Consider the following 13,852-nt stretch of genomic DNA (forward strand, 5'->3'; position numbering starts at 1 on the left):
ATGCAATTAACTTCAATTGACTAAGAAAACTGCTATATAGTTTGCATACAGGTTTGCATGCATTATCGCGTTTGTCTTTGGTACAATGCATCGTCTTTGCATGTCATAGTGTGTGTGTGGCATCCCCTGAGGTTACATAATTAACATGCAATAATGCAACCACACCTAGACCGCTATGTCGCATCATTACATGATTTTATTCACGACTTCATGATTTGGAACCAAGTATCAGAGCTTCAAGTTTCGAATGATGCAGTTTCCTGTAGTTATTTACTCGTGTTTGCATTACTCGTGCGGTTAAGGAAAACATGACATCGCTGTTTCAGAAATTAGATGTTTGCAAAAAGCATTCGGCTGTCCCGGATTTGCGATACTTGCTGTTTCAGCAATTTGATAATGATTCGTTTGTGCAATATGTGATAAATGCAACACGAGCGATACTATATCTATCTGGCGACCTTTGTCGGCGTCGAATTTATAATTATAACAAACATAAATACGTGGAAGAAGAAAAATAACAATTTAACATTTCTTTAAAAACTTACGAAAATGATTAAAAAATATAATTCCTGAAACGTTCTTACATTGTCATACAAACTTTTCCATGTGAATTTGCAATCGGTAGCCAGGTGATTCGTCATGCAAATGTTTGTATAGGTCACAATGCACGACAGTACCCGTAATTAATCGGTTTTTAATAATTACTCGAGGAGCCTAACCAATTATATGTATATTCTAGAGTCGTCTAGAGAGTGAATGTAAACAAATAGTGTGTCTGGCTCTCAAGGATCAGAGAAACGAATGTTTTCATTTTCTTTTTGTGCAATAAGTTTTCCAGACCAGTTCTCATAAACTCCGCCGTAATTATTCACAGTATTCAAATTGCAGTATGAATCTAATTATTATTTTTGTAAGGGAAGAAACCAAAAACATCAGTAGACAGCGGATTTTTTCTACTTGAATTGCAACAAGCTGGAGTGAAATAGAAATTTATTTTCTCTCTTAATACGTTTGACAGGTTGAAAATAATATAACAGTATTATTTTAAATTCTTCTAATATTTGTCCTGTTTCAAATTTGAATCTACTCATTTTTATCATAAATTCATAAAATCCGCTGTCTACGGATCATGTAGCCAAAGAGAAAATACGTCATTTCCAAATATCTCTTTTTACATCCAACCAAACCTGACCCAAGGTAAACCCAGCCAGACTGAACGAATCGGGCCCAACCTACACCGGAACGAATCCGAGTGAATCAAAAGAGACATGAGAGCCTCTCATTGAGAGGGCCCTAAGTGAACCGAAGTGGATCGAAGCGAGTCCGAGCGGATCAGAGGAGCTAACTGAAGCGAGTAGAGGCGGGTCCAAACTCCAAACAGGTTGGAGCGAATTCGAGCCAAGAGAAAAATAAAAAAAACGTATTCACAGCAAAAACTTGCTTTCTCAGTTTGAATATAGTTCTCGATCTTACCGTCATTATCGTAGAGGTCGTTGGAATCATTGATTTTTCAGAGTCGGTATTACAGATCCCTCGAATCGTATCATAAAATTAGAAATTTTGAAATAAAGTCTTTGTGAACGCTCAGTTTACAATGATATTGTAATACCACATTGTTGTGATACCTTATTGAGCGGACAGTCACCTTATTGTGCTCCGATTGTAGATCTTTAAGAAAAAGAAAAATTGTGGTTGCAGAAAACAGGGGCTGAATAGAAATTTGTATCTGTTCCTACTAATTTCTACAAGGTAAATATTTAATGCTTATAAGTTCATTTTATTTCATTTTATTTCATTTGTGCTTAAATTGTCGACCTTTAGGCATAATAAAAATGTTTAGGTATCGGTTGCAGAAAACGGTAGTCAAGTAGAACTTTATATCCGTCCTGATGAATTTCTATAGTTTAAAAATAATGTAGCGACCTTTTCGCTGTTTTAAATCTAATTGTGATTGTAAGCAGTCCTGGACATTTTTACCCAGAGAGAAATGCACGTTCTAGCTAGTAACCGCAGATTCCGTAAGAGGGTTTAGAACAGAATCGAATCGGTGACAGTTTCGAAAGGACAGTTTGGCGCCGAACGTTTTCTACGGCTGGTTTACTAACGATCACGTATTGCATCGCGTCTAATTTTTCCGCGGAGTCGTGCACCAGTGTGCGCGAATGAACGACGAGAAACAGCTTTCTTTATTTTTCATACTCGACGAAGAAGCGGACAAGTTTGATGCCCTGTATGCGGTTACGGTCATTCGATACGATCTACGCTGTTGACGTAGCATAAACAGGTAACTATGCACGACGAGTAAGTACATACACCGCACGCTAGCCAGGGAACGTAACACCTTTTATTCCGAATGACTTTTCGTAGCTATCCGCTGAAACCTTGAACGTTTATTCGATTATTCGTGTCAGAAATTGATTAACCATCGTTCTTCATTCTACCAATTTGTCCGTTGATGTCAAAATCAACGGGACAACGAAACATTCAATCACGTTTGCGAACCCCTTCTTTGAATATGACGAACAAAGGTGGGGTAGGTTATTTAGGTTCGAAATGAGACTTTTCAAAGACTAATAAAATTATTAACGCAGCTAACGAAATATTCTGAATCAGGGACTCATAGAAAAATTATAAGTAAACTGCGGATCTTTATGCATTTATAGCAAAATTGAGTATATGAAATTCGAAATTGTTGAAAAATTTTTAAAATTCAAAACGTCAATATATAATTTCTGCTCTATTAAGATCATCACGGGAAGAATTTTTATTTTGCATAAAGATCCGCAGTCTAATCGTAAGGTTCACGAGCATGAAATTATGTCAAGAAAACAGGTATGTATAGCTAAGGCCTACGTACACCATAAAACTCGGCCATGTTCCAAGTACGCCTCGCGGCCGTCAAAAGTCAGGAAAACGTTGGCGCCAGATTTGTTTTCATCACTCTCGATAAATTTCGACGAAACCATAACTCGTAAACCACCTCGTACTTAAGTTTCGGTTTGATCGTACCGCGTTCGTGTGTGTACATACTTTAATTAGCGAGTCCGAGTTACGTGAACCGTGATAAAGTCTTCCTTATGAGTTTTTCCGACCGTAATTATGTTCCCCTTCTTCGAAGAACGGAATTAACTAACTACATACCACGCACTTTCCTTTTCGTCTTTCTGTTTGTATTGTGTCTCGGTGATTTTATGTCTCCGTCAAAGCGGAAGGGAAATCGATCAGTGCTCCGCGCTTATTACGCTGCTGCATTTTATTGTCACGCCTCTAGTATCTGTTCACAATGCGCAGATGATCTCACGGTTGGATGGCCAATAGTTCGTCACCGTTAACCCGTGCGAGGAAAAAGTCGTTTTAAATAATGCACCGGAATAGAACAATAACAAGATTATACAATCAGTTTAACTGCAATAATCTGTACAATTCATGACACAAAACTCTTTATTACAAGTTCCAAAAAATAATATCGCTATGGAGAATCGTTTTTATTTTGAAAAAATGTCATCTATTATACAATTTTGAATGAACCGAAGATGGTAGGAGTCCTGTAAAGCAGCGCGTAAAATAATAAAATGTCGGCTAACGTCGGCTGCGACGTGTTTTTTACGTGCTGCTTTATAACTCAATTTTGTAATGAACGCGAAAATCGTCGTAACGTATCAGAAGCCCGAGAAATGGGTTGCAGCCACCTTTTACGGCGCCGAAAGAAACCGGTAACTTCTGTCTTTTTCTTCGCCGCTTGCTTCTACCGTTATGTTGCGTAATCTATGGCGGCGTCACCCGAACAGATCTGTTTTCGTCCTTCGACAGAGGCAAACGCGTACCGCAAACAGGAAAAAAAAAACGAATCGGTAACTTGTACTCGCGATGCAGTATCAAAACCACGTGATATTTTATAAACTGCCGTGCCGGTTCTGGCGATCGGCGGCGTTTCAAATGTAAGGTTATCCAGGACCAACCGTCTCGGTTGGACATTACCGAATCTCCAACAGAAATTCACGATGATCTCTGGCGATTAATTCGCTAGATCAACCGATGCTTTACATTCCTGCAAAATTATTTCTCAATTACATTTCATTGATTAACCCCTCGCCGTATTCTAACGAGTCACTAATATTGACATCTTCAATTTTTAAAATATTCCAACAATTTTGAATTTCATTTATTCCATTTTCCTATAAAGATCCGCAGTCTACTAATAGATATGAATGTTACGCCTTTATTTTTAAATGACATAAAATTTGATTCGTTTGTAATCATTTATTTCCTCTTCTACATTTTTGGGGATAAAGGGAAAAATTTTTGGGGGCGTTTTAATAGCTGTAACTGTAAAGAAAATGATACGGAAAGGGGTTAATTCTCGCGACCGGCGTATCAGAGTCTCGTTTGGGCTATGTAGTACGTTATCGAATTCCCAGCAGCAATTCACGATTTCTTTCCACGATTCATTGTTGGATCCAGCGATGCACGTGGGCCGCAAAAGTATTTCTCAATTGCATTTAATTACATATGTAGGTTAGGTGACATGTATCGCCGTGGTGTCACACCAGCTCAAATAGCTATGGATTACGCCGCTTAATCTAAACCGCGATATCATTACATGTCCTTGGCGGAATCGATCGGCTCTAGAATTGAATGGTTTCACGCCATAAAACAAGATTTCATTCCTATACATACAGCGTACACGCAGTTGCATATCAATCAGCAGATTGTTCGATAGGACACACCTAACCAAACAGTCTGTAAAGTGTACAATTTCTGACTAATTGTTAGTATTGACTTTACGAAAACAAATAGTTTACCGGCTGAAAAGTCGGTATCACCATGATACGGCACTGGCGGAATAAGTTAGTTTCTGGCAAGTCACGGATATTTTGCAAGAACCATCGATTACTAATCGATCCAATAATTAATCCATGCTGCAACGTTGCTCGTCACGGTCGTTGCAGAACAATCAACAACGAGAATTTGTTTACTTTTCGATACGGTTACGTCAAGGTACAGCGCTGCACAATGGTCTCTATTTTCGTTGGTTGTGGTCAGTACAAAACCGTGCATCGTGCCGTCGTGTTAGAAATAATTGCGTGACTCGGCGGTTCGTTTCGCGAATCACGGGCAATTTCGCGACACGTTTCCCGAAGAATCGGGGAGTCGGTTTGCACGCGAAGCGGCCGGCAATTTTGCCGTCGGAGAAAAACCATCGAGGCCTTGCCGTTTCCTGGGTGTTGCCGTGGTTTAGCCGAGCTGACAAAAAACCGGACGTGAAGCATCTGCTCGATTAATTTTTCTGAGAAAGCCCGGCCACAGGTGTGCAAAGGAGACGACCGAGGCTAATCGTGCCGAGCCCCGTTTACACACATGCGAGCCCCTTAAACGCTGCAATTTGCCGAGCGTTCGCGTCCGCCAATCGTTGCTTTAGTATCGTTTGAAGTTGCTGCGATCTATATACACCAGGAAAAAACATGATCGCTCAGTTCTGTCGGTAAAATAGATCCTAGTATTTACCATTTACACATTTATTTATGTTCTTATCCATTGGATGCGTACACTACTGTGCAAAAGAAAGAAGCACCCGGCCATATTTAATAGAAAAGCGTAAAAAATCAAATAAGAATACTGTAAGTTTGTATGTAATATGTATCTGTGACAATACTTTAAATGCAATAAATCAATCATTGTACAATACAATTTCTACATAAAGATATTGTCTGTCATTATTTCTTATGATTATACTGGATGCTTCTTTGCACAGTAGTGTATCAGTGGTTAAGTAGCAGTTAATACTTTAGCTTACGGTATCTCTCAAATTAATCGTAACTGTTGAATGAATGATTTTCGGTATTAAATGGAAGAGAGACCACAGCGTAGTCAGTCTTGCCGTGCGGTGTGTTACCGAACGGCATTTTTACATAAGCGGCTCGAGCCGCTGCGAAAGAATAAATCACTGCTCTATAGAGCTGTAATTTACTGGAGCGAATTATGTAAATTCACAAAGTGCCCTGGATTTACCTTTCTTAAAATATGGTAGCCCCGCTGACGGCAGCATGTGTACCTGTAACCCGCAGGGGGTTAGACGACCCCGCCGTTATCGTGGAAACGTGTCCGAAACAATGGCACCGGTGCCTTTATACTCTCTCGAACAAGTGATGCAATTGAATTTTATGCACCTGCCTGCAACGCTACTAGCGGACGCTCGCATTTTTCGGGGGACAGGTTTACATGATAGCGTAACAAGAACGATCGGGTGTCAGCCGTACCGGTAACCGGCTTCGTCTCTTCTGTTTGTCTTTCTTCAACGTTCACGGTGCCCCTTTTCTACCTTCGTCATCGTCCGTCTCTCCGCCATACTACCTTCCTTTCGGTTCTTCGTCCTTCTTCAGTTTGCTAACCTTTCTTCTCCTACAGTTTTGCGTCGGCACAGGTTATCCTCTGTCTTCGTCCCTCTCCCTATCGATAGCGTTACGCTTATCCTTTTCCGACTCGTTGTTTCCTTTTTCGATCTTATTCGATCCTGAAGTAGCGACGGGTACTTATAGCCTCGTCCTTCGTCTCGCGAGTTGTCGAACAAATTTTCTGGATCCGAATTACTCACCTCCAGATCGTAAACGTTCGATGATTTTTTATGAAATTCCACGAAACACTGCGAACAAGTTTATACATTATAAATCTGTACATGGACTGCGGATTGTATGCATTTCCAACATAAATTAGTAGATCGAATGAAAAACGGCAGAAACGTATAAAGAGTCTAAAGATACTCTTGTAGTATGTTCGACTCACTAAAATTGTTCGAAACAGAAACAAACGTAGCTGCTGTATTTTCATTTTGCATAAGAATCTGAATAAATCTATACATGGACATGATTTTTTATGAAATATGACGAAACACTGCGAACAAGTTTATAGATTATAAATCTGTGCAAGGACTGTGGATTTTATGCATTTCTAACAAAAATTAGTGAAAAACGGCAGAAACGTATAAAGAGTCTAAAGATACTCTTGTAGTACTTTCAACTCACTAAAATTGTTCAAAGCAGAAACAAACGTAGCTGTTGTATTTTCATTTTGCATAAGAATCTGCAGTCCGCTGACGGCAAAAGTTTCGCGCGGTTGAACGGACTCGGCGCGACTCGAGGCCATCGTTGCGCCGGTCCTTTTCCTTGTCCAACCGAGCGCGCGATCATCTCGCCTTGAGTCGGTCTCGCTCGCTCCTTTGTTTCCCAATGGTCTAACACTTTCGAGCGAATCGCAACAGGCGACTTCATTGCGTGCCGTTCGCTCGTGACCGCTCGAGCAACGAGGTTCCTCCGTCGCGTTGATCCTTTGTCTCCGTTGTACTCGAATTCGGCGCGTTCGAGCCGGTTATCGAGAAATGACTGATCAGTGACTGAACGATCATTCCGTGATCCTTCTTAGTTCGATTCTGAGAGAAACTCTACGTGTCAGTGTGTATCGAGAGTGTGCGCCGACAGTGACACAGCCGCAAACGAAACACCGAAGGAAAAACCGAAAGAAAACATCGTTGATTAACCATCAAACGATCGTTTGACGTAAGTTCGACGTACGTTCGCGGTCGCTACGTACGATATCGTTTTACAGTGAACGCTGATAGCTATCGCTCGAGCACATGCACGTCGCACAACAGTCCTTTGTAAATTCAGCTAATTAGCCGATTACCGGAAGAGTGTTCCGTAATGTGCGAACGTTAATGGAACGAAAATAGTGTTTCGTTATGTGCTACGATAATCTTAATGGCTCTCGAACAGTACCGCGAAGCCAATTAACAGTTTGCAGCGTCCTTAATGGGTTCTTATATTCAATTACCAGTTATTTCATTCCAGAAGCTAGTATATCGGTGTGTCCGAACTTTTGACGATTTCGAATCACTCGCGGGCCACGTTTCCACCTTGAAACATACGAAATTAGTTGCTCTAGGTTGTCGGAATATCTAATTGAAGGAGTTGAATTTGAATCGAAAGTTCAGGGACCTGCAATGGGGATAATAAGAAATAATAATCAGACAGAGATTCGTCATACGCGAACGAGTTCTCGGCGAAGTAAAAGTCCAGCAAAGCGGTTACGTTAGCGAGCGAACGAGTCCGAGACGGCGCGACTCAGCGGTGTTTCACCCAGAAGTGACTCATTCTGTCGTACAACAGTGTCTTGTTTGATGTTTCACTAATGAACGTTGCCTTTCATCTGTCGTTAACACACACGCGCTCAATAAACACTGGCATTTCAGTTATTCGAACGACTGACACACAACGAACGGAACGTCGATAAAGAACATTGCGGAGCAAACATTTCATATTTCAAGAAGACGAAATACAAACACGTAATGGCGATCATTAGTCTTTTGTGCGTCGCTTAAAAGGTTCTAATCTAATAGGTACCAGAGTTGTTGAAATGACGGAGATCGGCTGGAAATTATTATTGCGAAATAGACATGGAGATAATCCACGGAGGAACAACTTTTTATTTGTTTAGTGGGAGCGCCTATTTTTAACTTGCCGTGTTTGCGGTACGTTCGTCATACATCATTTGTAAATATAGGTTCGTTTATTGGTTCGAAAATCATCGATGAGACTCCTTGACCGTAATTGCAACTTCGCGCAATCGAGAAATAAAAGTCACATTTTATCCGCATTTTGTAGCTAAGCATTTCACTCGGAGAAGTCTGGAGAAAATTGTTTATCCTTCCCGATCTTGGCTTTCGTCGTTTCAAAAATACACGTGATCGTCTACCTCTAAAGACGATCGTGTAATTACAGGAGAATTAACAAACTGTTGCGATTGCTTAATGTATTAGGTTGTTGCGTATGAAATGTTACATTTTAGAATACAAATCTTATGAAATGTTTTGACCAAGAAATACTATCCTCAGTTTCTACTTGGATGTCTAATTGGACTTTTAAACAAAGCTTGTTTCAGTCACAACCAATGTGGTAATGATTCTAAAATTAAACTTGTATCATTTCGAAAATATGAATATCAGAAATATTTCACACAGCTGTGAAATAAAAACTTGTCATTTGTTGACAGAATATTTTCAACGTAAAACGAAAGTTCCTTTAGTTATTTCTAGACTGCGGATTTTTATGCATTTATGAAGAAATTCACTGGATGAAATATGAAACAGTGAAAAATATAAAAAATACAAGAATATTGTTACATTGTTCTCAACGTAAAATGAACATTAAGGGATGAAATGAATTTTTATTGAGCTACTGGTTCCCACAATCGATGCACAATATTTTTATTTTGCACGAAGATCCGCAGTCTGGTTATTTCACTCTCGAGTCACCCACAAGATGAATTTTTGCAAAACTGTGAACTCGACTTGTAGAAAGGTGAATTTAGCCTGCGTATGGGTGAATCAGGATTGCGAAGCCTGTGTAATTCAAGTCCTCGGGCGAAACGGACTTGGGCCACGTTCAGAATAGCTGTCCACCCCACTCCGTCCATTTAAACGCCATTAGTCCGGAGCGTTGATGGCGTGGTGGACAGTTATTATGACCGACGAGGTACGTCGGGTCCGTTCCTCAGAAAAACAGGGTGTAATGACCGCCGCTAAATTGTTACAGAGATCCGTGGCAAAACAAGGAAAAGGGTTAACGAGATGTCCGAGTACTGCGAGTACATGTGGGACCCCACAAGGGGTCACGCGAGCACCGCTCTGGCGCGGAGCATTTACGAGGAGGAGGCCAGGTTCGACAAACGTGACAAGAAACTGGCCATTAAGACTGTACGGGCGATCTTAAGAGAAATGCCGGATGTAGGTAAGACGGAGTGCATCTACAAAAACATTTCTACGGTAACCCTTGCCCGACAACATTGTTAAAACAACGAATGAAGACGCATTGCCAGCCGGCAGTTACTTATGACGTACAACATTCACGATTTACAGCCGAGAATTTCTTCGCAAAATTATCCGACAGGAATTTGTTCAATTTCATAAAATCCTGAATCAATTTCAAGTCTAAATGAGCCTCTGGTCGGGACCCAAAATTTGGTGAATTCGAAATTCTATGATATACATATATTCGGGTCTCATATAAAATTTATATATTCTTCGGAGATTTATATTATAAATTTTCGGCGCTCGAAGCAATTGTTTGCAATAATGCAGCTCCTACTGGATGTGGACGCTCCAGGTCCGGACAACAATATTTTTATTGATCCGCGTCGTCGGCGGATGCAATTGTTTATAACGACCGGGCACGAGACGGCTATTTGTATATTCAACTACGCGTGTCTCTGAAACATGGCAGACGCCGTTCATCCCGGTCCGTTAACCATGATAAAACACCTTGTCTTGTTTCGTGCAAGCAAATGAACCCGCGGAGAGCCGGCGACGCCGAAGGAGTGTCTGATTCGCTTTCATCGCGTCGATCCACGAATTTCCGGCATAATATCCGTGTTCGAGTCGGCTTCCTGCCGGGCATTTTTCACGCTAGGCATTACAATGACCCGTCCTTGCTCCTAGACCTGAAGCACTGCACGGACGAATACATTACGCGTTTCCTGTTGGCCCGGAAGTATCGGACGGAGCAAGCTGCCGCTCTGATAGGCGCTTATCAGGCGCAAGTAGCACATCGACAGGATATCTTCGGCAATCTAACGGCGAGGGACCCGGCTCTGCAACGTGCGCTCCGCGCTGGAATACCAGGCGTGCTTCCGGCCCGAGATAGGTACTGATATACACTGCTCTTTGAATCATTTCTATGCCACTTTTACAGTGTACCACATACCACTTTGACCCGATATTTCAAATGTTAGTTAATGTCTTTCGAACGTTGCAGGAAAGGTAGATGCGTGCTGGTGATCCTAGCCTCGCAATGGGACCCCGCATCAGTTCCAGCACTATCCGTGCAAAGAGCTCTTTTCCTGGTGCTGGAAATTCTCATTCAAGATCCTCGAAATCAGGTATCTTCTTTATTGAAAATGCGGCATTGGACTGTTCAAAGAGAAAGTTCCTACGTATGCATATTTAGTTGTAAATTACTGTAGACACACTATTTTTCTATTCTCTTTTTCATATTCGTATCAATTATAGACTCTACTCTTGTTACTCGCATCGACTGATCTCACTACATTATAATATTAAGCTGTTGCATATGAAATGTCCGATTTTCGAATACAAATGTTGCAATGCATTTTCATCAGGAAATACTATAGTTTTATGTATATAATTGATTTAGTACGTCATTTGTTTCTTGTCAATTGGTTGGAAGAAATCCTTATTGTAAAAGATGTAGCGCTTGTAATTGAACGCTGTAGGACGGTGGAAAGGACAAAGATCCTCGGTGCACTGGCTAACGGCGCTCCAATTTCTTTTGCAGCAATCCGGTTTCGTCGCTGTGGTAGATTGGAGCGGATTCTCTTTGCGACAAGGCGGTGCCTTGGGCGCAGCGGCACTGCGAAACCTAATAGCCGCTCTTCGTGGTCGATTTCCGGCGAGATTCAAAGCGATCCACTTCCTGTCGGCGCCGCTCTACGTCCAGGCCACCTTGGCCCTGGTGAAACCTTTCTTGGATGAAAAAACTCGGAACAAGGTACGGGCTAACCAACCGCTTCATCATTTTCCATGTTGATTGTAATCTCTGTTGCTTCGACGGCGAAGCTTGTTTCAATTTGCATCGAGCATTGCCGGATTTCGTTTTTGGCCTGGTTTCTCTGGCACTATCTCATTGTCAGTCTAGTTCAAATGTATAGACCTGGCTTATCGCTCGAAACATAAATTCTAGCTTTGCTCTTGCAAGGTATTTTGAATGTGATCATTAGACTGCGATGTTTATACAATTTTTAATTTTTCTAGGCGAATTTTAAGAAAGTGGAATCAAATGAAACGTCATCTTCAGCAACAGTAGCCTTTATATAGATCTGGAATAAATAAAAATCGTATTAAATTTTGTGGAATTTTATATTCTAGCATTAGTTGAACATTGTTAGAAGCCATGAATGCATAAAGATACGCAGTCTAGTGATCATTCTTATTAATCAAAATTTCTCCAGACAATTCTGTCTGTTAACATTTCTTAATTCTAACACGAAGATACGTGGCGGTGATTAATAATATATTTTTCACTTCGTTATATAATTATATTAGCGAAATCCAATGGACGTAATACATAATAAGCAAATAGATCAATTTGTTTGAAACTTGACTTACACCACTCTCGTACTCACCGGCACATATACTCAGAAACAAGTCGGGTCGCTATTGCAGAAGTACAAACACGGTTTTAGAGATGCGCATCTAGATAAAGAGTTAAATATTGACTGGGAGATAATTCGAGGTTGTATAAATCCCGTTAGAAGATTGGTTCGCCACAGGCCGTTTTTCTCGAGATGCGATTTCAAATGCGCAGGTTGTAGATTGTTGATAACATTTTTGCATGAACGTTCACGATAGATCTACCTGCACGGGAACAATTTGAGTACGCTGCACGAGCACCTGCCTACTGACATCCTGCCAGCAGAATTGGGTGGCACGGGGCCAGCATTCAATCCAGGACTATGGGCAGAGCCAGTCATTCATTCAGCAATGAAGGAAGCTGAACTGGCTGCTATAAAGAAGGAGAACGAGCAGGCTGAGAACGATGGGAGGATGTGTGATAAAAAGATGGTAGAGTCCAGAAACGTGGAGAACCATAAGCGGAACGAGGAGAGCTGCATGGAATCTAGCAACGGCGTGAACAGAGAAAATGGAAGGCGATTTTTTAATCCTTTCGGAAGCTCCACGAAAAATCAGTCCGCTAAAAAGCCTGGAGCTAACGTAGAACTGAATTTAATTAACCATAGTAACGCAGAAGAGAGGGAAGAGGGGAGAAGGGGAAGTAGAACGATAAGGAGAGACGAGGATCCTTACTGCGAGAGTAGGGATAGAATGTTAAACAATGGGAACAGCGATTACTTTAGTGATAAAAAGGAGTCGTACAAAGATTCGGAGGATAATAATTTGCTAACGTATCGGTCCGAGGCAAATTCTAACGACTATGAGAATTCGAATAGGATAGATAGCGACGACAGTAAAGAAAACTCGTTAGACAATAGATCAGAGAATGATCTTATTGATACCAAGGGCGAGATACCTTCCGAAGAAACGAATCTCATAACGTAATTCCGTAGACGCGTATTAGTTTCTAAAATTAATTGATCGAGTACTTACGCAGAACTTTTCTACGGTATATTAGCTCCAGATTATCAGAATAACGAAACCTTTTTCATAGATTTTCGACGAAAGAAACGAGTAAAAGATAACGTAGTTTCTAGAATTCTTTTGATAGGCTTTAAGGAGTACCTTGTGATATGGTAAACGTTATTTAAACATTCATGAGGTGTATATTTTTCTCTCATGCATAAAATGTTCACTTATTGGTATCGACGCGTTTAGAGTTTAGATATCGTATTAGAGTACTTAAAGTAACAAGTGTCATCGAGTATAGCGTTTTTAAAATTGACTGAGCATTCAAGATTTTTATATAAACATTTCTTTGGAACTGTGACAAGTAAATTGCAAAAGAATTTTTGAGATCATGAATGCGAATGAGAATTTCATTTTTTTAAAGCGTTTCTACGTGCATTTTTCGAAACGTGTTTTTCTCGACAAACAATTTATATTAGTCTTGTAAATATGTATTAAATTATTTATTGATATCAAATGTATCATGGAATTAAGGATCTCTTTATTACATATTTTTAAGACCGGTAGGAGACGTATCCCTGAAAGAGAAACGTATTGTACTTATTAAGAATCTCTTATGACAGTACTTATCGGAAAGAAACTTCGATAATCGCAGGAAATGTTATTGTATATTGATAAAATGTGTAAAGTATATTACTTGCAACG

At 40.6% G+C, this 13,852-nt stretch overlaps 2 protein-coding genes across 4 annotated transcripts in view; one reads left to right on the plus strand and one right to left on the minus strand.

The window, feature by feature from the left end:
• The window catches only part of LOC143209926 (androgen-induced gene 1 protein), an 18,567-nt gene extending 15,306 nt beyond the window's left edge, over positions 1-3,261 (minus strand). Inside the window, exon 1 of one of the 2 annotated variants that reach the window (XM_076426334.1) lies at positions 3,142-3,261. Coding sequence is in view for 1 of the 2 variants with exons in the window: in XM_076426282.1 (XP_076282397.1) it covers positions 2,858-2,875 (18 nt within the window). In the remaining variant the exon portion in view is untranslated. Of the gene's footprint in view, positions 1-2,857; positions 3,096-3,141 lie in introns of those variants that run through there. The other variant, XM_076426282.1, reaches the window with a different exon arrangement.
• LOC143209741 (clavesin-2) lies at positions 2,045-13,714 on the plus strand. 2 transcript variants are annotated; one of them, XM_076425831.1, is made up of 6 exons: positions 2,045-2,284; positions 9,585-9,779; positions 10,487-10,691; positions 10,803-10,926; positions 11,343-11,555; positions 12,416-13,714. In XM_076425831.1, the coding sequence occupies exons 2-6, from the start codon at positions 9,620-9,622 to the stop codon at positions 13,121-13,123; spliced, it is 1,410 nt and encodes a 469-aa protein (XP_076281946.1). In that variant the 5' UTR covers positions 2,045-2,284; positions 9,585-9,619; the 3' UTR covers positions 13,124-13,714. The 2 variants fall into 2 exon arrangements, with proteins under 2 accessions (XP_076281946.1, XP_076281939.1); XM_076425824.1 differs by lacking the exon at positions 2,045-2,284 and adding an exon at positions 7,160-7,550.
• Positions 13,715-13,852: the final 138 nt, after the last annotated feature.

This window comes from Lasioglossum baleicum, chromosome 1, assembly GCF_051020765.1.
Source record: "Lasioglossum baleicum chromosome 1, iyLasBale1, whole genome shotgun sequence".
NCBI classification, from domain to species: Eukaryota; Metazoa; Arthropoda; class Insecta; order Hymenoptera; family Halictidae; genus Lasioglossum; species Lasioglossum baleicum.

What these genes read in the sequence shown, in the direction of transcription:
- LOC143209741 (XM_076425831.1), top strand. Translation starts at nt 9,620, where the DNA reads ATGTCCGAGTACTGCGAGTACATGTGGGACCCCACAAGGGGTCACGCG. An exon ending in AAGAGAAATGCCGGATGTAG is followed by an intron (nt 9,780 to 10,486) that starts GTAAGACGGAGT and finishes CCTTGCTCCTAG; the next exon opens with ACCTGAAGCACTGCACGGAC. An exon ending in TTCAAGATCCTCGAAATCAG is followed by an intron (nt 10,927 to 11,342) that starts GTATCTTCTTTA and finishes TTTCTTTTGCAG; the next exon opens with CAATCCGGTTTCGTCGCTGT.